This window comes from Falco rusticolus, chromosome 12 (assembly GCF_015220075.1).
Source record: "Falco rusticolus isolate bFalRus1 chromosome 12, bFalRus1.pri, whole genome shotgun sequence".
Classification (NCBI taxonomy): domain Eukaryota; kingdom Metazoa; phylum Chordata; class Aves; order Falconiformes; family Falconidae; genus Falco; species Falco rusticolus.
In genome coordinates, this window is record NC_051198.1 from 225204 (window position 1) to 252046 (window position 26843).

The 26843-nt window shown below is 46.3% G+C and overlaps 1 protein-coding gene across 4 annotated transcripts in view; it reads right to left on the reverse strand.

Moving 5' to 3' along the window:
• The window catches only part of SLC24A3 (solute carrier family 24 member 3), a 182243-nt gene that overhangs the window by 77162 nt on the left and 78238 nt on the right, over nucleotides 1-26843 (reverse strand). For all 4 annotated transcript variants that reach the window (XM_037406042.1, XM_037406040.1, XM_037406041.1 and 1 more), the window contains exon 3: nucleotides 5016-5092. In XM_037406042.1, the coding sequence (XP_037261939.1) occupies nucleotides 5016-5092 (77 nt within the window). The remainder of the gene's footprint in view (nucleotides 1-5015; nucleotides 5093-26843) is intronic.

A 26843-nucleotide genomic window follows, 5' to 3' on the forward strand; every position in this document is an offset into this window, starting at 1 on the left:
GCCAGGAAAAGAAGAGGTGACCATTCCTAGCTGACACCCCCACAGACCTCCCACACCAGGCAAGTGGGCATTACCAAGGGCCATCACTGAAACCACTGTTACAAGCACAGGGCTTTCCTCAACTCCCAGTGCATTATAAAACCACCCAAAATGCCATTATCAAAGAAAAATTAAAAAAAAAAAAAAAAACAACAAACGAGAAACCCACAGAGTCCAAGTTCACTGGGAGCAGCAGCCCATGGTACCACAATGCGCTCAGCAGCAAGCTATGCTGTGCAGCATCGCTAAGGTAAGCATGTCTGGGGCACTGGAAAATCATCACCCTAATGAGACAGCTCTGTGCTGTAGGAATATACACAGCTGTTTTTCAACTCAGTGTAGAAATAGATAAAGACAAGATACATCCAGAGCGACCTACATTTTCTGAGCAGCTTGCACAAAGGAGACTGGTGCACCCTGTTCCCATGGCTACACCGAACCACCCGCTCTGTCACCCTGCTCAGCGTGCAGAGCCCTCGTGCCATCCAGCCAGCGGCTCGACCGACCGCACACATACACGGGCCTTTCCACTGGCAGCGCAATGTGTCCTGGCACCACATCCCGGATACATCCAGAGAAAGCTGGGAAAAGGGGAGCCAACGCTGTACTGTCAAAAAGATGGGTAACACAGGGATCAGGGCAGAGCCTGCAGCTGGGCAGACAATGGCTGAGCAGGGACGTGGCAGGGAGGAAAGACAGTGCCCATCCCATCAGGCTCTTCCAGGGAAACCTGCAGCAATACCCAAACCCTCCTTCCTCTCCTGTAAGCAAAGACCTTAAAAATTACTGGGTGAAGCAATTTCCCTCCCCTGTCTCATGGAGGTAGCAGGTGCCTATCTTCCAGTGTCTACAAGCACAGTAGGGCTGGGGGTCTGCACAAGCATCAGTATGCATCTGCTAAAACAAACTAAACCCCATCCAATGCTACAAGAACACCTAGACACCTGCACACCACCAGGAGCTGTGTTAAGATTGCAAAATGAAGCTCTCAAGCGGTGGGGAGCTCCTGGATGGTAGGCTGTGCACTTGATACTTTAGCAGTAAACAGCACCAGACTCTCAAAATCCAGACTCGGGCTTCCTCCAAACCAGCAACTCAGTGGAGGTGTTACTATCCATAGCAGCATGTCCTCTTCTCAGAGAGGTCATGATGATAACAGCAGTGAAGCAATCAGCTGACGAGCTCTGAAGTATCTAGGGGGAAATCGAACACTGTGGCTCCAAGCCTGTAGTATGTTTTTAGTGGCCCACTTCTCCTTTACACTGAAGTATTTTCAGCTCAGACCTAAAACTATCGCTAAACTGTTCCTGTCCAGTTTTTCCTAGATTTTTGAAGTGTTTGGGGATTTACTTTCAACTTCATGAAGCATCAGATTACATGAAGTAGTTCTGCACAGCCCCACCACGGGATCTGCTGGGGTCTTTGTGTTTTCACTTCTATTAAACAATAGGGAGAAGATGCCTTGGGAATCCACTGAGAGGCCATCTATCGCACTCCCCCAGGGCCCCAGTTCACAGCATTTTCCCCCTGGTTCTCTGGCTTCTGTTAAACCAGCTTTACCTCCATGCCTTTCAAAAATAAACATGAAAGTATGGACAAAGGGGGAGAGGAGAAAGAACAAGTTTTTAGTGAAACAAGTAAAAACTGTTTAAAGGGAGGTCAATAAATATGAGAAGTATGATGATGACCTGCTAATCATCGCTCCCTTGTTCTCCCTGCAGTCACAAAGCCCCTTTTACAGTCCAGTTTCCTCAAACTCGCAAAGAAATTTCAATGGAGACAAGGTGACTTTCCTCCACAAAGAGCATTTCTGCTCATGCTCTGATTTGATCACACATTTGGTAACTATGGCTGGAAGGTAAAAAACAGGATTACAGGTTTATCACCTCAATACGATGACAACCCCTGTCAACTCAGACTAAACAGGCAGGTTGCTAAATGATGACTGTTGTCTATTTTCTCCAAGTATCAGTTTTCTCTTTGACAACAGGTTACAAACAATTACTCTGCTAAAGGAGAAGGCAAAGCATTTGTCATTGCTGCTTTTGCTCCCCACTCCACCCAAGGGGCTGGACCAGGGCCATAGGCAGAGAAGCCTGGGGGAACTTCCCTTGGGATTCATGGAGCTGGCAGCTCAGGGCAGACAGACACTGGGACACTTCTCAACTGATGCCTGCTGTCTTGGAACCGTACACCTTGTGACAGCATCCGACAGCTGAGGGGTCATTCCCAAGTACCATGGGGCTAGAAAAGGTGAATCCAGCTGGGTCCTGCACCTTGGGCGTGCACGAGCTAGAGCACGGTCAATACATTTTCTTGAACCGCAATAACAATGGAGCACTGATGGACCAAGGTATCAGTCTTGCTGCTTGCTAGAGGGGAAGAAAGTAGATATGTTTCTGTTGGGGACAGCAGATGCTTACATCTAGTTCTCATTAAAAACAGATTTTTCCTTTTTATTCTGAAGTAGACAGTTTATCTTGAATTTCAGTCTTCCAAGCCCCATTTTGACACATATTACAAGCGCATAGAGCTTATGCAGAACTGACAAAAAAGTCTATGGAAAAAATAAACTATCTGGAGAGCAATTACGAAGCCCAAATCTAATTTAAAGTAGATGGGAAAATAACTGAACTTGTAGATTAAGTAGTCAACTGTATGAGAACATGTGATTTCATTGTTACTAAGAATGAAAACATTCAGCCCAGGTCTCATCTCTTTTAAATAGCTGGAAAAAACCATTCAGAGATGTGGATCACACAGAGATTAAGAATGATTTTAGCAATTCATATTTTTAACAGTCTCACTATAAACGTGTTCCTGGAACTCAAGAGATTTTTAGAAAATAATTTTTGTGTTAAAATCTAAGAAACATGAGGCTACAATGTAGCAATGTGCTGCTATAATCGTCACTTTTTGCCTACAGTGGCTGCATGGGAGCCTGCTAGTTGTTTTCCAAGTGAAGAGATGAATTTAACTGCACATAGTTAATCCCTTTCTTAAACAACTCTCATAACACTTTTTTGTATTACCCACAATATAGTTACAAGGGTGCCAACAGGCTACTGCTATTTTTCAAGACTATTACAGTTTTTACACACTTTCTGTATGGGTTAAGAGCAGTTAATATATAGCTCCTTGAATTAACAGATAAGCAACAGTGACCTTTGCCTGTCAAAACACAAAAACTGAGGTGCAGAGCACTGACTGCCAGGAAAACAAATAATCAGCACTTGGATGCAAGCACGCACCGGCCAAGATGCATGTCAAGACAGGAGTGAAATCCCACAGATGGTGCTGCATGACACGCTGACTGTGGCTGTGAAATGGACCCTCACACCAGAAAATCCAGTGTCCAAAAGTCAGGAAAGAGCAGACCAAAGGCTGCCTGGGATGCACAGACAGGTCTCCAGGATGGCATTCCTTGGGACCGCTCCCCAGTTCCACCAATGCCATCCCCAGCCCTTCTTTCAAGCCCCACCCAAGCCCAGCATCTTGGACATTCAGAAGATGGCACAGTGCTGGCCACCAGCAACATGCAAGAGCCATCACGCATGACACTGACCTCACAGTGCAGAACACAGGGGCTGCAGCAGTTTAAGACAACCCCACTCTGCTGCTGGGACAGAAGCAGCTCAGAGCCCACGGGGTGAAGCAGCAGATCTGACCAGAGTCAAACAGGTGAAACCCAACCTGCAGCTTCACTCCAGACTTACAACAGAGGAGCTGAAGATCCTCTGAAGGTCGATCTCTCCACCAGCTGCAGAGAGACTCTGGGTGACTAGCTGCTGCGTGACACTACTTAGAGTGCAAGTTTATATGAATTTTTGGGAGAATTCTTGTGGGTGCTAAAAAATCCAGCTTGGGTCCAGTGCTCACTTTCCAAAACATCTCAAAGCTCAATGTTCCCATGGAAACTTGGAAGCCTTAAACTTGCCTGATGAAGTCAATAGTGATGTTACCCAGCAAACTTCTGCAACCATTTAGCCAAAAAATAAAAAATCACAACACAGAGCACTCACAATATGCAATACAATCTAATTTATACTTAAAAGAAATCATGGATCATTGCACATAGCTCACGGTGACTACTCATTTAAGCTGACTAGAAGTTATTAAATGCTAAACATCCATTAGAGGTAGATATTTTCTTGGCTGCTGAAGAATGCCTCTTCACCCCAAGAAGCACCAACCTGGCAGTTCTTAAATGAAGATGACATTAAAAAAGAATTGTCTTCATCTACCTAACAAAAGTTGAGGAACGGATTTGGAGGGACAGCGCTTCCCTCTGCGAGAGAACTGCAGCTGCTGAACACAAGGTCCTCTTAACACTAGCTAAATGCCTAGTGGACTGACAGACTAGGGTTATTTAAATAAATTTATCTTGAGTATCTTTAATTTTGGCCTTACCCATGCACACTACTTATACCAACTTGTTTGGGGGACAGATCACAAAACTCCAAGCCCAAAATTGCACAAATTTCTGATATCAGTAAGGTCTTTGTGATAAACTTTTTAAACAAAAACCCTCTCTAATTTTTTTCTCCTACAGCTATGTCATAAGGGGTGCCACGAGGATTTCCAGGGGGAATTTCTGAGGATAAGACTTCACTACTTTTTGAAGGCAATTACATCAACGTTCTCCCTTGACCTACCAACCCCGCAGCATCGTCATGCTCAGGGGCGGAGGGCAGAGGACCACAGCTACCTGGCAACCTCAGCAAAGCCAGTCTGTCTGGAGTAAAGTAACTCGCAGCAGTTTATTCACATTACAGCATGCGCCTGAACTCATGGGCTTTTAAAGGAAGAGGCTTATGTAAAACTGAAGTATGTTATGCTCAGCGTAGTTACTGAAACACACTCTCAACCATGACTGAGAGCTGAAGCCAACGTGGGTGGGAGGTGGCACCAGCCTGCAGTGAGCGCACCAAGCCCTGTCCACAGTGACAGGAGAAATGCAAAGTCACAAAACTTACACAAAGGACGTGCAGGACCACAGCTCCATGTCTCCTGTCCTCGTTTGTGAAGATGTCATTGGGGAATTCATGGAGAGCTGCAAAAAGGGGGGGAAAAAAGAAAGCTCAGATGTTTAATCGGCTACTCAAAACCACCACATGTGCTGCAAAGTAATATAACAAAAAGTTGCTCCAGCCCTTCTACCAGGCAGTAGTCCTAAAACTACCCTGCCAGAGGCTCTTAGTTTCTCATCTCTGTTAGTTTAGCTTAACTCCTCCTCTGGCAATGACAGCCTTTTCCGAAATGTTTACTGTGTAATTTGCTGCTGTGGCAACCATAAGGCTGTGTATAGACACCTTGGGGAGGGCAGATAAACCCTGAAAGCACAGCACTGCACTCTACTGAAAAGTTCCAGGAAAAAAGCACTGCACAGAGTAGGTGATGATGGGTCACTCCCACCAAGCATTCCAGAATGGAAGACTAAAAGCCGCCCCCCCCCCCCCCTCCCCTCCCTGTGAGTCCTCAGCACCGCTTCCAGTTTGGCAGGGCACAGGTAACACGTACTCAGATCCTCAGATCCAGCAGGACATAATGCTCTCCAGACTGGCAACGACCTCCCTCAAGTGTCCTTCCTGACAGCAGGTACAGTGGAGGCCTTATGGCAACACACCCTCAGCTGTTTTCACTCTTTTACCCTGCCCTGGTATCTCTCGCCACCCTCAATGGAACCGTAACCACGTCAAGAGACCAGGCCTTCCCTTACGGCAAGCACTCCAAGGGCAGCCTGCTGTGTCAGGTGTCAGGTAGCCAGCCTGCTGTGTCAGGTAGCCAGCCAGCAGCTGAAAGGGGACACAGCCCCAGGACAGGGGCAGGTTTTGAATTTTCAGATGAAAACAAATCCTTTCTCTGCCTCCAGACTTCCCTCTGCCTTCTCAGAGACGTCCTTGACACAAACAAGACATACAATGTATGGCACTAGTGATGCTGCGAAGGTTTGACAAAGATGTATCAAATGTTCCGGAGAATAAAGGCACAAGGGTGCAACTCTTTGGAGTTGGAAAGATTTCCATCGGGAAGACTTAGCATTACTGCAAAGCCCCGCAAGCTGTAATGCTACGTGCACCGGCAAGCCAGGGTCCTCCTGAAGGCAACAGCCCAACAGGGTGTGCCACCTCTGAAATGCTGGAAGCAAGTTTTCTGTGAAGATGCCATGAGAGTGGGGGAGAGTTCCCACCTTCCCCGCGTGCTCCTGCTCTGCCCAGCCAAAGGCCACCAGGGAGTCTGTGTAAAGCGGCTGAGCCCAGGGGCCAGCTTCAGCCACAGAACCACTGCTGCCCACATAAACGCAAGGACAGCGTTGGAGGGCTCCCTTGGCACGGCCTGTGCGTGCTCCCCACAGCAGCTTTTTAGCTGCACCAACCCCAGAGGCGAAACCGTTCCTCCCCAAACAAAGGATATACGCCTCTACTCTGTAGCCAGGCTGCAGGACTCGGGCAGACCCCACAGTCTAATTAGCTTCAGAAACAGCATCTGTTGGCAGAAGTGAACCATGAAGAAACTTCACACAGAAACATAATTATTTCAAATAATGATATGGTAGAGCAGGGGAAAAAACAGCAACCCAAATCAGATGCTGTTTCTCTCAGTAAAGCTGCTCACTGGCAGGGTAAGTGGATTCCATTCCTGACCTTGCTGATCTTCTCATGACCACCATCTCCTCGGTGCTCTACAACACCTTGCTGTAGACCAGCTCACGCAATGGGAAAAAAAGAAGGCATCCTTGGTGGTCAGAAGGTGACACACTGAAGATGGTAATCTCCCTCCAATCCCTTCCACCTTCTGAAATGACAAGGCGGCACCTTTTGCCAACAGGCAGAAGAACTTTAGTCACACAGCATCTTACAAAGCAGTGGATTTCACTCCCCAGGGATGTTGTGACAGGCAAAAAAGTAGAAAAGGCCCAAAAGGATTGTCTGTTGGTGATATTAAGTGTGGCAATCTAAATGCAAACTCCAGTCACTGTAAACCCTGTCTTGAGCAGTCGGCAAGGGTACGCATGGGGAGAAGAAATGGTCTTTACATGCTCTGTTGCATATACTTTCCTGTAAGCATCCCCTCCCAGCCACTTCCAGAAGCAGTGGGCTGGGCTAGGTGGCCACCGTGTCAACTTCCTAACTCGGGCAGTCTTCTAACCAATGGGAGAGAAGAAAGGGACATTTTGAAATCTGCAGTGAGAGGTGATGGAAGCAGAGCTGTGACCTCCTGGTTGCTCAAGCGTTCATGCTTTTGCTTCCTTCCTCCTTACAGCAGAGAAAAGCACTAGCTCCAAAGTAATGAACTTACATCTAGAGGGGGCTGGCACTTCACCTTGGCTTTATCACCTGGTTTAAGTCCAACAGAGTCATAAAGTCCTAGAAATGACACACTAACAAGCATCCGGGACAGATGATGGCTCACTGCACCAACCCAGAAAACAGCTCAGCAATTTAGCTTGTTCAACATGCCTTCAATAAGAGCGGTATGTTTTTTGTTAGATTAGCAGTTATCTTTCCAAAGTCAAGTAAGTAATAACAGTTGAGAAGAGCATGCAACACAGAAAACCTTTGCTGCAAATATGATGTTGCAAGTCATTTAAACAGAAATTACTTCCATTTACTCAAATGCTTTGTTACTGTTCTAGATGTTAATTGGATTATAAAGCACTTAAGAACAGTCTGCCAATTAGGTTGCAAGAATGGCTTTTGGTTATAAACTGGAAAACAAGTGTGAAGACGATGTTCTGGCATTCCAAGCACTTCTCAGTAATTCCAGATTTGAATTGCTCAGTAACAACTAAAATAATGGCTTTCTTCTAATGGTCAGTTCTGCATATTCAGCCTTGAATCAAGCTGCTTTCTTCCTGGCTTTCACATCGTTATCATCAATAAAGCTCCAGCAATTGGAATTTAATTAGTAATTCCATAAATGATTCAATGGAAAAACAATCCAGCTCACTCACAGCTTTGCTGCCTATGAGGCAGTTAACTGAGCAAAAGGTATATACACCTTAATTTTGTTACTAATGCATCTGAGGAGGAAAAAATCCTTGTTTGCATAAGCAGTCTTTCAATCAAAGACTCAGGTCTAACACTGCTAATTGTATTCCCAAGCACTGGCCAATATTATAATGAGTCCTAACAAACTAGTGGGAGCTACTGGAGCAGTACAGATGGCACCTTTAGAATTGATCTTCTAATGAAGCAACACCAGCAGTACCCTCGACATCGTGATAAACAACATTGCCAGCGCAGCCACAACTGTGGAAACCCCATATCGTGCTGGGTGAGAGGGCTGTGCACCACAGCTTGCTGAGAAGCCTGGTGTGGTAACCCACTCGTGGTTTGCGTCCATCACTTGGGACCACACACACCAACGGACCAGGACTGCTCATGCCTAAACTCCGGGTGGGCTGGGGAAGCCCTAGTGCCCAGGGGTTCAGGTTGGTGGGAAGTCTGGGGAAGGCAGGTTGAGTGGGGACTGCAGGCACCTCCCAAGAGAAATGCCAGGTGTGGGGACCAGCCCAAAACACACAGGGGGCAGGTTTTGGCCTTTTATGAGAACTAGCAATACCTGTGACTTTTTATAACAACTCGGGATTCACCTGCCAGGAGTTGCAGTATTTTCTTCTGAAGTAGAGCTGGTACTGCCAGGAGGCCACTCGCCCTCCCACCCCCAAGGCATGTACTGTGCCAGATACACACAAAGCTGCCAAAAACATGTTTAGGTGTGCAACCTGAAGAAACTAGTCAGACAGGCACCAGCACAAAGACAGGAGTTAAACAAACAAACAAACAAACAAACAAAACCACCAAACAAAACACTACAGAAGACGCAAGACAATGAAGTTAAAATAGCTGGAAAGGATTTGGCTTTCCTCAGCAAAATATTATGTGAAAATGAAAAGTTTTCACTGTGATTTTGTTAAAGAAATGTTTCTGGCCATTCACCAGACCGTAAGGCAGCACAAAGGAAACACGAGGAGATATGTTTTTAGCAATATGCAGAACAGTTTGCTAACACACATGCGTGCATATGCTTCCCGCTTCCCTCTGCCTTCCTGCAGCTGCCTATGAGATTTTACCAGGACAATTCTGAACAGACAAAGACAATGGAAACCCAATTCCTTTACCAAGGGTCTCTACAGGGTTCAAGGAAACCAAAGTGTACCTAAAGTAAAAGCATACAGAAAAAAACCCCAGTGTAAAAACAGAATAAGCTTGTCGCTACCAACGGAGGTGGGGAATCCTAGCCATCCTTATCATGCACAGCAGAAACATCTAATCCTCCCTCAGATTCTGGTTCCCACCCTCACGCTGCTGAAATGCACCTTCTTATCTGAGAAAATCTTAATGTGTCCATCACTGCCTTCTCTACGGCATTGTCTGAACACAAATGCTTTTAGTGGCTTACACTTGAATGTATGCAATTATAAAATAATGTATGCAAATTTGAAATCTGCTGCATTTTTATTAGATGCATCAGGTGCAGATGAGTACAGATAAGAGGAGAGCTTTGCAAACACAGGAGCTCCTTTCTAAGAAGAAATAAAGGCTGTTGCTGGAACACCACTCCAACAACAGCTGCCCTATTTAGCTAGTATAAAAAGCTCATAGAGTTTGTTATTTTGCTTAAAAAAAGTCCTCAGTTGTTGTACAGAAAATAGGGGCAGATTTTGCCAGGCTTATTTTGATTGCATCAGGGAAAAAACCATCACCCTTTCAATGAACTTAAACTCAAAGAATTAAACATTTCTGATCGATCCACTCTCGTCCTGCAGACTTTGCAGCTATTGGGCCTGCAAACTGCAGAAGGGCAAGCTCTTCACACAAACTCGGCACCTCCATGGACATTTTTTGCATGGACACTAGGTACAGTGCTAGCTGCCAAGCCCAGGCCCATACCCTTGCAGTGGCACTGCAGCACCCAGCACTGACGGCATTTCTACTGCAGATACGTGAATTCCAGCCTTCCATGGTGTGCAGCTCAGTTTCACTTTTCAGTTAATGAATGGTACACATTCTCAGAAAACAAAGCGTGGGAGCATGATTTTTTAGGGTTCAGTTCAATCTTGTATTGGCAAAACTGTAAAATTACTGGCAGATATTAGAGTTATTAGAGTTTGGAAGTAACTGGACTATTAACAACATATGGATTAGCTTTGTGAAGGAGGCTAAATAATAAAGGAGCAAATCAGCAGGTGTGAAAAGTTGCACTCTTCTGCAGCAGCCAAGGACCTACCAGCAAGACCTCAGATGTTTAGACAGGTAGCAGCTGCTGCACAGAACGAGGAGCCCATACCTTTTGAGAGTGGGGCGCATGGTACCCTCCGCAGCCCATGGCACAACCCCAGCTAGCACCAAGCAGCAGTGGACTTGCTGCTGCTCGCTCACACAGCAGCACTCACAAGGCTATCGATGTACATGCTTCCCTCACCCAATTTAGAGGACGATTTTGTATCCATGCTTGACAGGGAAAAGTTATTTTAGTCATAATACAATGAGTTGGAATAAATTCTTGTTCTTTTATTCTCAATCAGTATGCAATTCATTAAAATTGGGACCCTGTTCAGCCTTGGCTTTAGCTGACTTACAAAATGATCCATATCACCACTCTGTTCAGAAGATTTGCCGGTGCTGTACAAACTTGCCTCCGTTCCACACAGTCAAGCTACCCCAGGCAGTTTGCATACCCTGTGAAGGACAGATGCTGCTGTACCATTCTTCTGGGCAGCAGCAGGGAGTGTTACCCTTTCAAAACCCTTTTCCCTGCCACTCCGTCCCCTCTCCTATTTAATGTTTCCACCTTTCCAAAAGGATTCTTTTAAAGAAAAACCCAACACAGTAATGCATTGATAGTTCTCAAAGCTGCAACGTACACTTATTTTTTTAAAAAAAGTCTTTATATTGCCAGCAGTGTACCTGCTCTACAGACAAGAAAACTCTTGGGAAATCTGCCATAGCTTTCATAGATAAAAGGAAGAACTGAGAATGTTCAGCCTAGGCAATGAATTATCAGCAAAGAAAATGGTCAGAAATTTAAAAACCAGGTTCATTTTCTCACGTTGTCTCCACCATTCTCTCATGGCCAGAGGTAAGTTGCATCAGTGCTAGGCACTGCAATCCTGAAGCATCCAAATAACTACTGGGGAAGAGGCCCAGCCTGTATTTGTACATAGCTTTCCAGGATAATTACTCTGCCCAGTGGCCCCTGTTTGGCTGCTTGTTTCCAAGGGGCTCTTCAGAAGCGGGCTGCATGTCCCATCACAGGGTAGAAGATAAGGCTACAGAAAGGCACAACTTGAAAAAAAATTACCTGAGTGGGCTGGATTAGAAACCAGGATTCAGATACACAGCTCCAACATTTAGGGACCGTTAGCGTTCACAATACCAACGCTACTTCAGCCACCATTAAAAGTCCCAGAGACAGCTATACTTCTGCAGCTGGAAGAACAGACAGACATTTAGCTGCGCCAAGCAGCTGGGTGCGAGCTCTTGCCTAAACCCAGATGACAGATCGTTTGCTCCTGTACCCAGCTTGAGGCGCTCAGAGCGTGCCATCTCGCAACAGGAAAGCAAATACATCACTAGCAACAACCACAACAGGAAGAGAACTCAAGGGAACACCATTATCCCAATGCATGGATGTACGTGGTGCTGTATCTTGGGTAGTGCCTGTCATGCTGGCCTTCCTCATCTCTGGAGGGATGCAGTGCAGCTGCAAGTGGCTAAGAGAGCAGCAACAGGATGAGCCAGGAGGATGGACAAGCCACCAAGCATGAAACGCTGGAACAGAGACCACCTCTTCAACCTGAAAAAGGTGGAGTGGAGCACAGGTTTCTGAAACTAAGCGGCAAGAAGAGGGAGAAAAGGGACCAACTGCACACCAGCTCTCCTGGTGCGTCAGTGAGAGGGGCCAGGGGATGCAGGGCCACAGCCACAGCAGCCTGTCCCACAGTGTGCACAGGCAGCACGGCTTGTTGTCACAGGGTGCTGCAAACACAAATCTTCCACGGCTTCACAAAGCACACTGACAAGTCAAAGGAAGAGAAGTCATCCGTCAAAGACTAGGAACATAAAAATTGTTCGCATGGCTCAGAGTCCCCGTACAGCAAACAGCTGCAGCCAGGCAAAGTGCATCAGGAAGCGTCCACACATGCTCGCTTAACAGGTTTCTTTAACTTCTACTGTTGTCATTTATGAGGGAAAGATACCAGTGGAGTAGACCTTGTGATGTGACCTGACAAAACGTTCTTTCAGTCAATGCCAACAGCTTTTCACAGAGGGAAATAAAAAGATACTTTAAAATAATTAGTTACCTTTTTTTTTCCCCGTCCTTAAATTCATTATTTTAAACTCAAGCTCGAGATTTTTGATGGCTTCACGGTTAGCAATAACAGTACATTCACCACCTGCCTGCACACTGTCTAGCCCAATTTCCTGACCTCCAACAGCATCCCCTGAATGGTATCAGCTTTGACAGTGCTGTAGGCCTTACCAAATATACAGGAAAGTAACCGCTACATCCTTGAAGTCCGTCCCTTACAGGGAGCAGTGACCCAGTGAGATGAGCTTGCAGACACGGGGGGGTGAGGAGGCTCAGGAACTGCTGGGTATGTTCAGCTTCACAGCTACCACCTCCTGGAGACTGGCTCGAACGTGGATGGTCCCACGCTCTGCAGCACACCAGTCTCTGCAGCCAAACCCCAAGGGAACAGCTTTACAATCATGTGGTATGAGACAGCAAGGGACTGTGACAACCTTTAGTTGTCTTTAAAAGCAATGATGATTGGTCAAATTCTCTCTGAGGGGAGAGTGGTACCTTTTTGTATATATATAAAATATATATATATAATTTTTTATTTTCTGCCAAGTAAAAATGGTGCTTGCATTACAGGAGCATGATCTAAATTTGAGGGAGCCAAACTATGCTGATATATCAATAATAAATCATTTTGCTAATGCTTTACTCATGTTGCCACTTAACTGCTTAAAACAAGCAGCTGAAACGGCGTGGGGGTACAGCACACCGTTATAAATCATGCAGCACCCCCACCACAGCTGATGGCACTGTTCCCATACCTTGCAACAGATTTACAAGGGTTGGCTCTTAGGAGGCAACGGATGTTCAGATAGCATTCTCCGTGTTTTTGCAATAATGAACTTCTAATTACCAAAACCTAAACATTTACAGTGGACGTTCAGGCAACGATGAGCTTACACACACTTCCCCTTCCTTGGGTATTGCATGCTGATTTGCTCGCACAGAGGAGTAGCAGGCTTACACCCAGCACAAAGGATGCTGATGGCAACACACTGAACAAAAGCGTTTTTACATTCTTCCAGGCTGGCTCTTCAGCAGCTGTCAACAACGCACCCAGAGCATGACTGTCACAACAGGGAGCCTTGTTACAAGTCAGTGTCAGTGAGTCCATCGCAGACCAGCTCTGACTGGCAGCCAAAACCTTCCCTGCAGCACATCTGGGTGGGTGCCAGGTCACCTTTTCAAGGGAGAGGCATGGGGCCACCCAAGGCTTCCTGGAGGAGGGGAAGCAGGGTGAAGCGACACTGCTTCACATGGCCAGATGAGGAAGTTCCTTTGGTGAAGACAGCAGGAGGGAGCTCCCCCAACTCTGGACACAGCCCCAGGAGTCTTAGCAGAGGTCCTGTCTCAGAGGCCAGCCCTTGACACTGGTGCCGTGTGCCCACCCCAGCGCCCTCTTTATTAGCAGCAGCCTTTGGAAACTAGGCTTTATGGAACAAAAGAAGAGCTGCTGGAGCAGATGGAACATGAAGCAGAGCAGTCTTAGACAGAGATGTGAGTACATGAGCAGAGGGCCTCAGTCTGCATATGATCAGCAAACATTTCCACCTTGACTTTCTGGGAGCTCTCCGGGAAGGTGCAGCCCTTGCAGATGAGAGGCATATCACACTGGTAGCTGCACTCAGGAGCTGCAGAAAGACATCAAGTTCCACCTGAGGAATTCAAACCAGGTGTCAATCACACAGAAACACCCCATCACAAACTGCTCGTCCCATGAACTTCTCCTTGGCAAGCACTGTGGTTGATTTGCTACATTCTCTTATCAGAAAGCAGCCCTTTGGCTAAATATGGCAAAGATGTGCTGTGGGATCCTGCCAGGATATAAAACCCATTGTAAGTGCACCCTCTTAGTCACACAGGGCAATTTATTCAGTCTGGGAGCTTTTTTTTAGGTATTAAGAGTAGATACAGGTGTGTCAAAAGCTCTTGCTGGAAGACACCCATCCTGGCTGAAGCGTGCCACTGAGGCCAGGCAGCGGTGCAGCTGAAGGATGCTGAACTGCCTGGCCAGGAAGTGGAGCAACAGGGGTTACCGGTGTCAGCACTTGGGGTGAAGCGGTAGACACTGATGGATCTTGTTGGTGGGTCAGAATACCCCCAAGGCCATGAAATGTTGTGCATCCCCTTTGGAGGAGGTTCATGGTGGAGGGGTGTGCAGCCCCACTGCACTCCCTTATGGAAACCACTGTGGGGCTGGCGAGCAGCTCCAGCAGCAGCTGCAGGAGCCTGCAGCCAGGACCCTGGGGTGGGAAGCTCAGCATGGGAGCAGCAGTAGGGGCTCAGACAGCCGTGTGCATCCAAGAGACCCCGAAATCGCACATGGCTGCTCTGGGGCACCCTGTGGCTCCCTGCTCTTCCTCTCTAAGTTAGCATGTATGATATGCACAGAGCAGGCAGTGTGCCGGGCTGTTTTCTGAAACAAAAATATAGTGGCTATGTGCCTTCTACTGAGCCAATGACTTTCTCTCCCCACACTCCTGCAGAGCCTGGCTGGCCTGGTGCCCCATGCAGCACCCGTGTGGGGAGGGAGCTGAGCATCACCAGGGGTTTCCATCCATACCATCTGCCCACCACAGCACTACAAGAAAGCAATGTGCCCCGGCCTGCTCAAACTTGCCAAAGGTTCCCTTCTCCTCAGCACCCAAACTGGCCTTGAGCAGGATCCAGCACAGAGTACTATTGTCACAAAAAGTTTCATATCACAGATCCAAAAAACAGAGACAAGGAATGACCCCAGTATTTTTCATGATGCACTGCAAGCCTTCAGTCACCTCACTGGTTTAAAACATGCAGTTTCCTAATGGAAAACAGATCTGCTTCTGGGCCAGCCACACACCACAGATAGGGAGCCTTGCCATCAAAGCCAAGCATCTTTTTTGGTCTCCCCTTCCCTGGAAAGACCCTCCAGCCACTCTGCAAGCCGAGCGAGCCTGCAGGACCCTGGTATCCTCAGTCCCATCAGTCACTGCTTTTTGCTGCTCTCCATAACAACCCATGCCTCTTCAACGACCAAATCTGTCTAAAATTGCTCTCCCTAATACCCGCATAATTAAGTGTTCGTTTAAGGATTTATGTACTTTAATCAACAGGAACACAACTCTGCCCAGGCAGCTTCCCACGCCCCCTCCCTCCTCACCCCCGCCCACAGGGGTCTGTTTCTGCTCCGCCAAGAGCAGATGCTCATCGGAGGATGCACTCATCAGCTGGATGAGGCGCAGAGCCTGGCTGTGTGGCTGTGGCCACGCAATGCCATGTGGAGATGCCTGTGGGTGTGCGGGCTTTGGGTGACAGCACCAGCAGGTTAAACTAAGTTAGGGTTATCACCTTACACCATGCCAGATGTGGTTTTTTTCCCCTCACTAGTCTTTAGCTTCCCTTACCAATGGGACAGTCTAACAGCCCAGTTAAAAAGCACTTTTCAATTACAGATAGCTGTTATCTTATCAGCTCCTCTGTCAGAGATTGTGGCAAGCAGCACAGTGATGGGAGCATCACAACTGAACCTGTGGAGCCTTGCCAAGTACCTGTTTACAGGTGCCTCTTGGCAGGATAAGCCAGACAAAGCAGACATGGTATGAATAAAATGGGAGAGGTCTGCATTTTTTTTGCCTATGGTAAGTTATGTATGGGCTGGAGGAAAGAAAGGAAGGAGAAGACTGAGGAAGGGGAATACAAGATGATGAACCACGTGCACCACAGGGAATTCAGAACTGGCAGCTCATTTGCATGGGAAGTGAGAACAAACATCGCTCCTTCCTAGTCTGGAGGAAGCACTCATGAGAAATCACTGACTGAAAACACCACGCACAGCAAGCTTCCCCATCTACCCATCTATGCAAACACCCTTCACTGAATCTCCTGAGAAGCCCCATTTATGCGTTGTAGCACTAATTCTAGGAAGGGAAGCTCTGGCCAGACTTGTGAATTCCAACTGCAATGATGTTCTATCTACATGTAAACCATGCACACGTATAAAACAGGCATGGTTTTGCTAGTGTACCTAAAGGCTTGCTGCTTGTGATTCCATGCCCATCTGATTTTCACATGGTCAACGTTTAAGATGTTCAGGGTTGTACAGAAATTGCAGAGTGCATTTTCTTTGCCATCAGGCACATGTGAAGTGCTGCAGCCCATATTTTGTCATCCCCCCATTCTTTAGACTCTCCTGGTTGTGTGTCGTATTTCAGCGTGCCTCCAGGCTCGAATACTGCTCCATCATGTGGCTGTTCCATCATGCCAAGCATATACACACAAAACTAGTCAGATCCAGAAGAAGTTTCCCTGAAACAGGTGCTTTCTGTGGATGCAGAAAGTAAAGCCTTGAAGGCACAAACCTCTATACACAAGCAGAGCCCTTGTGAAGTCAAAAAGGTTCTGCCTTGGTGTCAATGCACATGAATAGTTTGCAAGGTCAGAGTCAAATCTGACACCTGGGACAACAAGCAAACATATCTAAACACAAGAAGGGGAAGAAATCAGAAATAATAAATTATATGTGAAAGCATATGGTTCAGAGAGAGTTTAAGTCATATAACAGCAGCAAGTGACCTTTAAAGATAAGTTTATTTTTTTTGTTCAGTAGAAGGTTTATTTCCACCACTGCAAGATTCTGGCAAGTGCTTTCCAGAAGCTCTTAAACTTCTGTATTTCTGCATTTGTTTGAACGTGCCATAGCTTTTGTTTTGTTTTGTTTGTGTGTGTGTCCCTGTCCGCCTTCAGTAGCAGCAGTTACTAGAATTCTAGAAGGAAATGCACGGAGGCAGCAGCAGAACTGCCCACAGTTACTTTTACAGACCTAAACACAGCTGGTCTTAGATCAAGATGTTTCCTTTGACAAATGCAGTACTTATGCAAAGATACCTGTTATCAGCCACACACTCTGGTCAGAAATAACTGGCACAAGGAAGGTTCTTAGCAAAACCACAGCAAGAAAAGAACAAATCTCTGGCTAGCTCCTGTCCTCACAAACTGCCAGAAATTCATAATAACTTACTGGCTTAATTACAGCTAGTCTGGACTTCTTTTGATTGGGGACAGAATATAGTCCTCTTTCACTGCTTTATTTTGGGGAACAAATATTTACATTATGTTTGTATTGACGGGTAAGCTAACCAAAAAAAAAAGGTAATTTTTTGCAAGAAGCACTTTTATAAAGCCACCTGGAAGGGAACAGATGCTGCTGTCACATCTCTCCTTATCTTGGGGAGAAAAGGGAGGGACTTTTTCATCTCTCAAGATCCCAAGCGCTGGATGCAGGGATGTCATGGGTTTAAAGGAGGGGAGCAAATTCTCTCAGTATGCTTCAGCCATATCATTATTCTAGGGGTGGCTAGGAACCTAGATTAGTGCAAAGCAAAAAAAAACTTCCCGCAAGCAAACAAACATTTGGGACTGTCCAAAGCATGTCAAAGCTGTAGCTTAAATGCATGGTCTGGGAATGCTTTCTGCTGCAGATGCTCCTTCCAGCCCCGATATCACCTTTGCCAGGTGCAAGATGCTGGTCACGTAGTGGCCATACCGAGCTCAGGCTACCTGCAAACATATCTGTCCCTATTGTTAGACATCTGGGCTTTCCCCTTCCTTTATTTACTTATTTTGAAAAATCAATTCACCTGCTAAGTATCAGCCCCACAATGACACTTACAGGACAGATGGGATACACATTAGCCGGCACCAGCACACCCACCACCATGCCCAGCGTCACGAAGCCCATTCTGCCCAAGCACAGATCTGCACACAAGCTGTTGGATCCACAAGCAGCAGCTTGGGCACACCACTGAAACACAAGACAGATGGAGCCAACTTTTTGCCACGAGCAAAGAATGTACTTCCACCACCACAGGCAACTGCAGCTTTCCCCTCCTGCAGGACAAGCACATGTCTACCTCATTTGCTAAGCTCAAAACCAGCTCCTGGTGACTTTCAAACGTCCAGTGCCACCCAACTCCTGGGCGTACAGAAAACGGCCAGTACACCACAAAAGATCATCTTTGAAATCTGTCAGGGGACCCATGGGCCCTTTTAGGGGTCTTGCCCATGCCCCAGCAGCAAAAGGGGCACCTCTGTTCAACTCTCCTTAAGCCGAAACCAGCCACTTGCTGCCTAAGCCTTCTGGCTCTCCCACAGCTGTGGCAACTTGTTGTGCCTTTATCGAGGGGAGCTCACGATGCCCACTCTGATGTGTCTCATGAAACAGAAGAAATAACTTCTTGTTAGAACTAGCCTCGAACGGCCTATTCTTTCCACAGACAGCAATCACAGAGGAAGCCAAAGGGACGTAAGATGGCATCAAAAGCAGCACTCTTCATTTTGCTGTTGATCCTGCCTTCACGAGTCCCTGGTTATCTACTCCTTGCTCCACATTTTAAGCAATTGCGACTGCCAGACATTCCCACAACCCCCGGTAAGGGTGCCTCATCTGCCCTCTGCTCTCCCACCCCCGACCTCCCCTTCTCCTTCACCTAAGAGAAACAACTTCAATTTTCAATTTTACATTTTGAGATGTATGGGAGACAATGTGTCTTTCCTAAAAACAACCCCCCTGATTTTGCTTCTGGTATAAAGTAATTCTGTAATCCCTCACTGATTTAGCTGAAGTACAGTGCAGTGCCAAACTGATTTTTAAAATGCTAGTAGTTTAGCTACTTTTATAAAGGATCAGCTCTCAACAGCATTTTGAAAGACGTTTCAAAGGGTGCATGCAGGGGCTTGCAGTGCTTAAAATAAAGCAATTTGATTTGCACACAACCAGCCTGCATGGGCACGAGCAATTCCAAAACATTCAGCACTTCCAATTTGTTGCGCTAGTGGGCATAATGAAGTTTAATAACAGGCTGCGTGATGGACAAATGTCCAGTTTAAGCCAATTTATTTTACGCTGTGACGCAGCCAAAACCTCACTCATTAGCTCCATTCGGCTCCCAACAGAATTGTCCATGTGTCCTGCATAAAGCACCACGTCGTATCAGTGATGAACCTCCTCCTCGCAGGGCTCCTCATCTGGGCTTTGTTTCTAAGCCCTCTTCAAGAAGTCATCAGCTTCAAGTCAACAGCAGAACTAACTGAAGAGCTGTCTCGCTCGCCTGCTGAGTACAAGACCATAGATGCAGTCTTGTAGCCCCATCCTCGTAGATGAGGGATGGTGTTTTTAGAGAGGCTCTTCTCACTCCCTGAGATGGGTGCAAGTGATTTGCACCACTTCAGAACAGCAGCGTAATGCTTGTGGATGTTCAGACTTTCCTCTCTAAGCTCTTCAGTGAACAAGCAGCCCTGGTATTTGACATTTAACCTCCCAGGAACAAAGGCTTCACCTTTGCCTATTTATTCTTGCACACTTCACCAAAAGCTGATAGTCTCCTGTTTAAGCAGGAAAAGCACAAAGCAAGGATGAAATGAAAACGCTCTCAGCCCTTTCCTTGCTACTGGTTCAGACATCTTCAGAAGAAACTCCGAGTGCCCAGCTCTCTTGTCCTTCTTTTGCATCTGGGTAGGGGACAGGGTCAGCAACACCCTACAGCCAAGAATGCCTCTGGGCAACTTTGAAATGTTTCTTTCCAATCTATCACTTATTTAGTCTCCCCTCTTCCAGGGAGGCAGCTTCAATATGGGTCAGTCAAAGCCAGTCCTGTCAGGTAAAAAAGTCTGGCAAAAAAGTCTGGCAATGCTATCACAAGCCTGGCCAAAGCGCTTCTGCAAGACCAAGGGGATGTTTTTATTTCAGCTGGGAGCTGGGACAAAGCACAGTGCAACACAGGAGCTCCAGCAGGGCCAGCTCCACCACCCTAGCTCGGGGAACAGGCTCTGCTCGGGGCTCCCCCTGCCCTGGCAGCCCCTGGGGTGCAGGGCTGAGGCACACAGCTGCCGCTCACATGCCATCACTGCAGGGATTTGTTGCCTGCAAATGAATTTCAGCATTTAAACTGTCCAGGCTCATCTGCGTAGCAACTCTAATACTCTTTAAGCTCCCTCAAATTTCTAAATGCTTAAAGCTATTACTATCTCTTTGTTATTTTACATTAGGCATCCCATTAACTATTTCTTACTTTGATGTAATCAGTTTTGTACATTATTTGGAGATTAATTCTCGACAATGAGGCCACATGGCCTGTCTTTTCTACCAGCAGACCAGCCCAGAAAAGAGAAGCCTGGTCAGCGAGGCAGGGCAGCCCCGTCCCTGTCAGATGGCCACCATCCCCGCCGTCCTGGGGAGCACACCTGACACAAGCACTCCTCCACCATGAGCCGGGTGCAGGGTGGTCCCGGCAGCCTGGCACTGCAGGCAGTGCCTGGTGCGAGCAGCCCTCAGCACCGTGCTGGAGAGGGCCGGGGCCGTGGCACCACTGTGCCACGAGGCACCATCGTGCCATGAGGCACCACTGCCAGTACCTGGTGTCTGCTCTGCCAGCCTTTGAGCCCCTTCCTCTGCAGAGCAAACATTAGCAAAGCTGAGGTACAAGACCACCTTAAGCAACAACTTTTCAAAGCTGCTGCTTTCCACTTCAGCTACTTCACTGTACCACACAGTGTATATGCACAGGATGAACCGTTATTTGTTTCTCCAGGTGCAGGACCCCCAAAACTGTTTTTTCCTTTAAGCTTATCCTTGGGACACACAAAGGATCTGCTCCCTTCCCCTCTCAGTCAAAACAGAAGCAAAGCTATCCTCTCACTTTTCCATCCCAACACTATCATCCACACGATGCTTAAAATGTTTAGGCACTTATATTTAAGTAAAGATATTTAGTAAATCGGAGTGACTTACATACTTCAGACATCCATCTTCTTGCTCTTTGCATATAAAACTGACACAAAAAATTTCCATTCCAAAACTGCAAAGTTAGAATGATATACATAACTAATGCATCTATAAGAGGGAAATTAGAGCAATCCTTTACTTTGATAGATTAATGAATGTACATTAAAAGGGAATTCTTAGGGATGTAAACAAGTAGCATTCACTCAAATGAAAAAGACGATTGCTGCAATCAATTTTGCAACCCATGCCCAGTATTGGCAATACTGCTGAAATAAAGCAGCACTGAAATTAGCCAACAAAAACCTGTCTAAAGAGGACCAGATTCCACAAACATGTTCACTAACAAATGAACAAGCATTCTCTTGTCATCCAGATAGCTGTTTCATGTGCACACACAAGAGAAAAATCCTCATTTGCACATTGCATAATGGTTTGTGGCCTTTGCCTTCAATGAAAAAGCGCATTGGGAGGGACTTTCAGGTGACAGAGCAGTGCAGGTCCCCCGTATTTTGCTGTCCTTTTACACCTGGGCTAGCTTTTTACAGGCACCTGCAGGAATAAGCACAGACCCTTTGCAAACCAGAGTAACATAGAAAACAGCACTACAGCAGATTGACATCACCTCGAGACTGAGTGAACTCTGCCTGTGCCAAATGTAAACCCTACCGATGGTAGAGAATTGTTTTCGCTGCTCTCCTAAGCCATATCCTTGCTTTCTCAGGATGACAGGTTGCCTTTGTGAAGGCATCACAATGTTGCTGGCTCGAAATCGGCGTGTGATCAGCCACAACCCCAGCTCCCTCTGGGCGAAAGCCACAGTCAGCTTTCTGCCTGGCTGGTTATCTCACAGCACAGAGCGCTTGCTTGTGCCCTTTGAACACCACCACATATTCTCCAGACCCTTTTTCAGTTCATCAGGATTTCTGAATACCAGTCTGCTCCTCCAAACGTGCCCCAGGAGCCTCAGTGCTTCATGTTACCTGCTGCTAATGGTTTGGGGATCGTTTAATCCAATTCTTTAGTTACTGCATCACAAAGTTCATCACGTCCAGGCTCAACTGGGAGGCTTCTCAGCTAGCTAATTATCCTGTCACTAGTTCTTCCCTTACTTCAGGCTGAGATTTTGCCATTTTTCTTAGTGTTATGTGCATTAATCATGTGCTTGCCAATGACCATTTCAGTGAAGACTGATACACATGGTGTCCCAAGAAGCTTGATAAATCACTTACTTTCTAAAAGCAATCAAGGCTCCCATTTATGGAGACAAAGTAAATGCCCAGAGCCTCCCAGCTGAGCCCTTACATCATTCCTGCTTTGCTTCTGGTGAGCCGATGAAACCAGAGTCGTTTCAGGGCCACACACCCACATTTCTGTTTTGGCTCCTGACCATGTAACACAAATTGCTGCCTCTGCCCAGCCACATCGGCATTGTGCCCACAGTCCACCTAACAGCCTTCTGATCCAAGGCAGGGGCAGGCCACCAAACCTCAGCTCACCACAGCCGCGCTAGCTGTAGCTTGTTCACTGTCTCTGGTTACAGCATGACAACATTCAGATGGTCTCCAGCAATTGCAGACCACACTGAGCCAGCTGAAAACTGGAGATGACCACAGAAATAGCTGGATGCAGCAAGCTAGATTCTCCGCTGACAGGAACCACCGGCAGCCCTGTCTAAAGTGAGGCCACTTCAGCCATCAGCACTAACCAAGGGTCTCTAAATGACTTCAGTGGTATGCTACAAAGTGACTCCAGCAGAACATCTGCCACAACACCTCTTTGAAACTGAATGCTGAGGGCCGAGGTCAGTGAAACTGAGATTTCTGGCTCTCCAGCACAGCCCAGACAAGTGCACAATTTTTGCTCCCCATATCTCAACTTCTGAATTTCACAGGAAGAAGCTCAAGAGATTTTTGTCTCCTTTTTAATTACTTACATAGCGCCATTCTTCCATCTGGCTCTCATTTTATCCAGATGAGCATCCTTGAGGGAGGAACTCAGTGCTGTTTAGGGGATTCAGCCACAAAGTGAGAGCTGTCAGGGTCCATAGATCCTTGGAAAATCCACGCACAAGCACTGCTTTGAACACCCAGCAGCCCTGGCAGGATGGAGGGCCAAGGGCTATCCCTCTGACATGCAGCAGAGCTGGGTCACAGTGGGCTGTGGGCTGCCCTCTCCTCTGGGCTTTCACTTACATATTTCAGTTTTGGTTTTCCATTTTTGTCCTAGCTGGTTTCTATGCCAAAAAGGATACTTAAAGACTTCCGTGGTTTTAGCACCGGTTAACTATATTTATTGCCTGATGAGCTACACTCAGCTGGAGGAGCACCACCAACCCTGCAATCACACTAGCTGCCAGGAGATAAGACAGTCATGTTGTGGTGTGCGTGTTCACCTCGCACATGCTCACTCTGTCTGAGTGTGCACATATCGTTTTCCTGGCTGGCACCAAAATACAATCTGACACATGAGTTTCATTTACATGCCTATAAAAAGGTCTTACAGAAGCTACACACACATACGCATGTACAGACACGTACTTTACTTATCTATATGCATACACATGAACCTACATCCCCCCCACATACTCACATAATGCTACGTGTATTTCTTTGTATGAAGTAGAAGAGCCTCACAATAAAGGGGAATCAGCGCAGTTGGGCTTATACTGTGATTATTGGGGAAAAGTGAACCAGCATCACATGCAGATGAAGCTAAGTACACGGCAGGTTCCTCTGCAGTTACACATTTCGCTTTATGGTGACAGGCAGGCTTAGAGCCTAATCTCTGACACAAAAATCATATTGATCAATGTCAGCATAATATTCATACATCAGAAAGACAACACTAGCTTTAAACAGGTACCAGCAGTTGCAGAAGAGAAGGTGCTTCCAGAACTCCATCTCTGAAGAGCCTTTTATCTCTCTCAGAAACTGAAAGCACCTAAAGATAGGACTACTATTAAGAATTCATGAGTTTCAGCAGCTATTTATCAAAGTCATAGAAATAAGATATTTCCATGATGGTGGATGGTTTGACATTCATTACTAATAAGCAAATGCGCACTTTATTACCAATTTAGAAGAGAACATTGCTACCGATACCCAAGGAACATTGCACTATCACTAGGATTTAGCATTAGGCTTTGCTACAATACACACATTATTTCTGCCATCTGGATGCCTTATGCTTATAAATTCACAAATGATGATGCTGATGCCAGCTTTGTGGAGCATGTTTGCGCAAGGCTGCTAAGGTGGTCTGGGCGCTGCTTTCTGGAGATGGAGTGGTGCTTTGGTGCTCCCCTCAACTAACTGTGTCCCAGGCTGTACTTACAATATGCCTTCCTCCAGTTTACTGAATGCACTCCCCAGGGCAAAGCCATGCTGCAGAATGGAAAAGATTGCTGCAGAATTCCAGCTTCTCAGTGGCAGAAGCTGCTGCAAATATGCAGCATCACCCTGCTAACTGCATGGTGACAAATCAGCAGGTAATGACCGCATCGCAAGTGCTGCTACAGTCCCATGGCAGACGACGATGCTGACTGGGATGGTGCCTTCTTTACCAAAGGCAGCTCCTTTTACCCCCTACTTGCAGTCTCCTGCTTGACCTTAAAGGTTTAATCAGAACACAGCCTTACTTTCATATAAAAGAGATGAAAGAATTGTTTTTCTCTTTGATGGTTTAAGAGTTTTTTACATTTTTATATACACTCGCTTTTATACACCTTCTGTGCTGACATGGAAGAAGCATTCACTGCTGGGACGGCAGAAAGGAAAAGCAGAAAGCGAAGAGTAATCCCTTCACTTCCCTCACACATTAAGAGAAAACTGGACATAAAAATAGGGTGGTCTGATTTCAGTGGATCCCTGAAAATCTGTTCTTCTCAAAGAGGCTCTGGAAGTAACTTAACCAACAGCTGTCACCCTGCAAGTGTACATAGGTCTGTGTCTCTCACACTAAGCCTTCTGGATAAAAGTCAGGAAGCTCTAATTAAAATTGATATAGGATTGTATCCTCTGGGGCTAAACTGGCCTGCAAGTCGTGGAAAACTGTGGAATTCAGGAAAACTCATGTCTGCCCTATGGTAGCAAAAGAAGAAATTGTAAGGGGAAGAATGGTCTGGCACCAGCTGCTACTCTGAAGCCACTGCTCCGAGAAGGTATTAATACATCAAGATTGTGAAGGACCTTGACAACAACTGTATTACAGGATTGCTATTGATCTCCCAGCAGAAATAGGTGGCAAACACAGTTGCAGCTCAGGAACTACATTTGGTGCCTGCAGATAGATAGCTCAGTAAGATCACAAAATCGCACAGAGGCTGAGGTTTGCAGCGACCTTGGGAGATGGTCTGGTCAAGTAGGGTCACCCAGAGCAGGCTGCCCAGGGCTGGGTCCAGTCAAGCTTTGGGTCTCCAAGGATGAAGATTCCACAACCTCCTTGAAAAATACCAACAGAAGTATTTTGCCAGAGAATGAAATTATGTCAGAACAGTCTTCAACCTTCTGAAGCCCATCCTAGCAAACTGGAGAAAGCCAAACACGATTCCCTGCTTGTTTCTAAACTTGAAAAAGAAACTGAGAAAAAACTCCTTTCTTGTTCATAAATAAATCATTCTCTCAATGCTGTTTTCCCCTTTCTTTCATTTTTACATCCTTTGCAGCTCACACCTTTAATACTGTTCCAAAACAACATCATAACAACATTACTGAGAAGCTTTATGTTCTGGCAGCTATGGCTGTCATTTGAGAGACATAATTTAAAATGTTTTATCCTTTTCCCTTCTACATATTTTTGAAGCATCCAATGAAAAGCTTTTCAGGACTGGTGACAGCAAAGGCACATTCTTATCCATACAAATATTTTATTTTTGGTATTATTCCCTCCAGGCACCTTCTTCCTTCCAAACAAGATATAGCTACAAGGCAGAATTTCAGCTGGTATAAATGAGTCCCTTAGCACAGACTTAAGGAGGCTAGGCAGAAGAGTCCTGTCCCAATAGATGTGTGCCCCCCCTCCCACATAATTAATCTTTGACTAAAATATATGACTCCAGCAACAAAGCCCTAAGCAAGGCTGCAAAATCAGGGTTAGGGATTTGAAAGGTTGCTCCATCCACTCACCTGTCATGCAAGCCCCACGTCTGCCGGAAGGCTGCACATCTTAGCAGTGAAAGACAATGTAAACTGTGATTTACAGTCCGCAAGAGGAGAGAAAGAAAACTCTGCCCAAGTGCCAAGCCAACACCACAAAACCAACTCAGCTTGCAAAGCTTCTTGTTCCAAGCATTTGCACCGAGATGGCTGGCACAGAATACAGCAGAGGCTGATGTTTTCCATCACTGCTTTTTTGTGTTCAAACACCAGGAGATGCAGGAGGGAAAGGGGAGAAGCTGAAAGAAATAATGGTGCAGTGAATACACGTCACTTATGAGCACCACTAAGTGGGTCAGTTCATCTGGGAAGTTATCCGAACCAAAACATTTGTAATTTTCTGAGCTTGTAACAAGCTATATGTGCATCCACACACATTTAAACTCCATTCAGCAACGTGCTGGGGCACAGGTGCCATTACCTTCAAGGACACAAATATTCTGGGAATACTCACAGGCTTAAGGACCAAGCATATAATGAAAGGTGTTTCTAAATCAAGGCATTAGAGGATGCACAGGATACGGCAAATTCCTCTCCTAGACTTGTACAAGGTTTAGGTTACAAACAGGCACTGACATTAA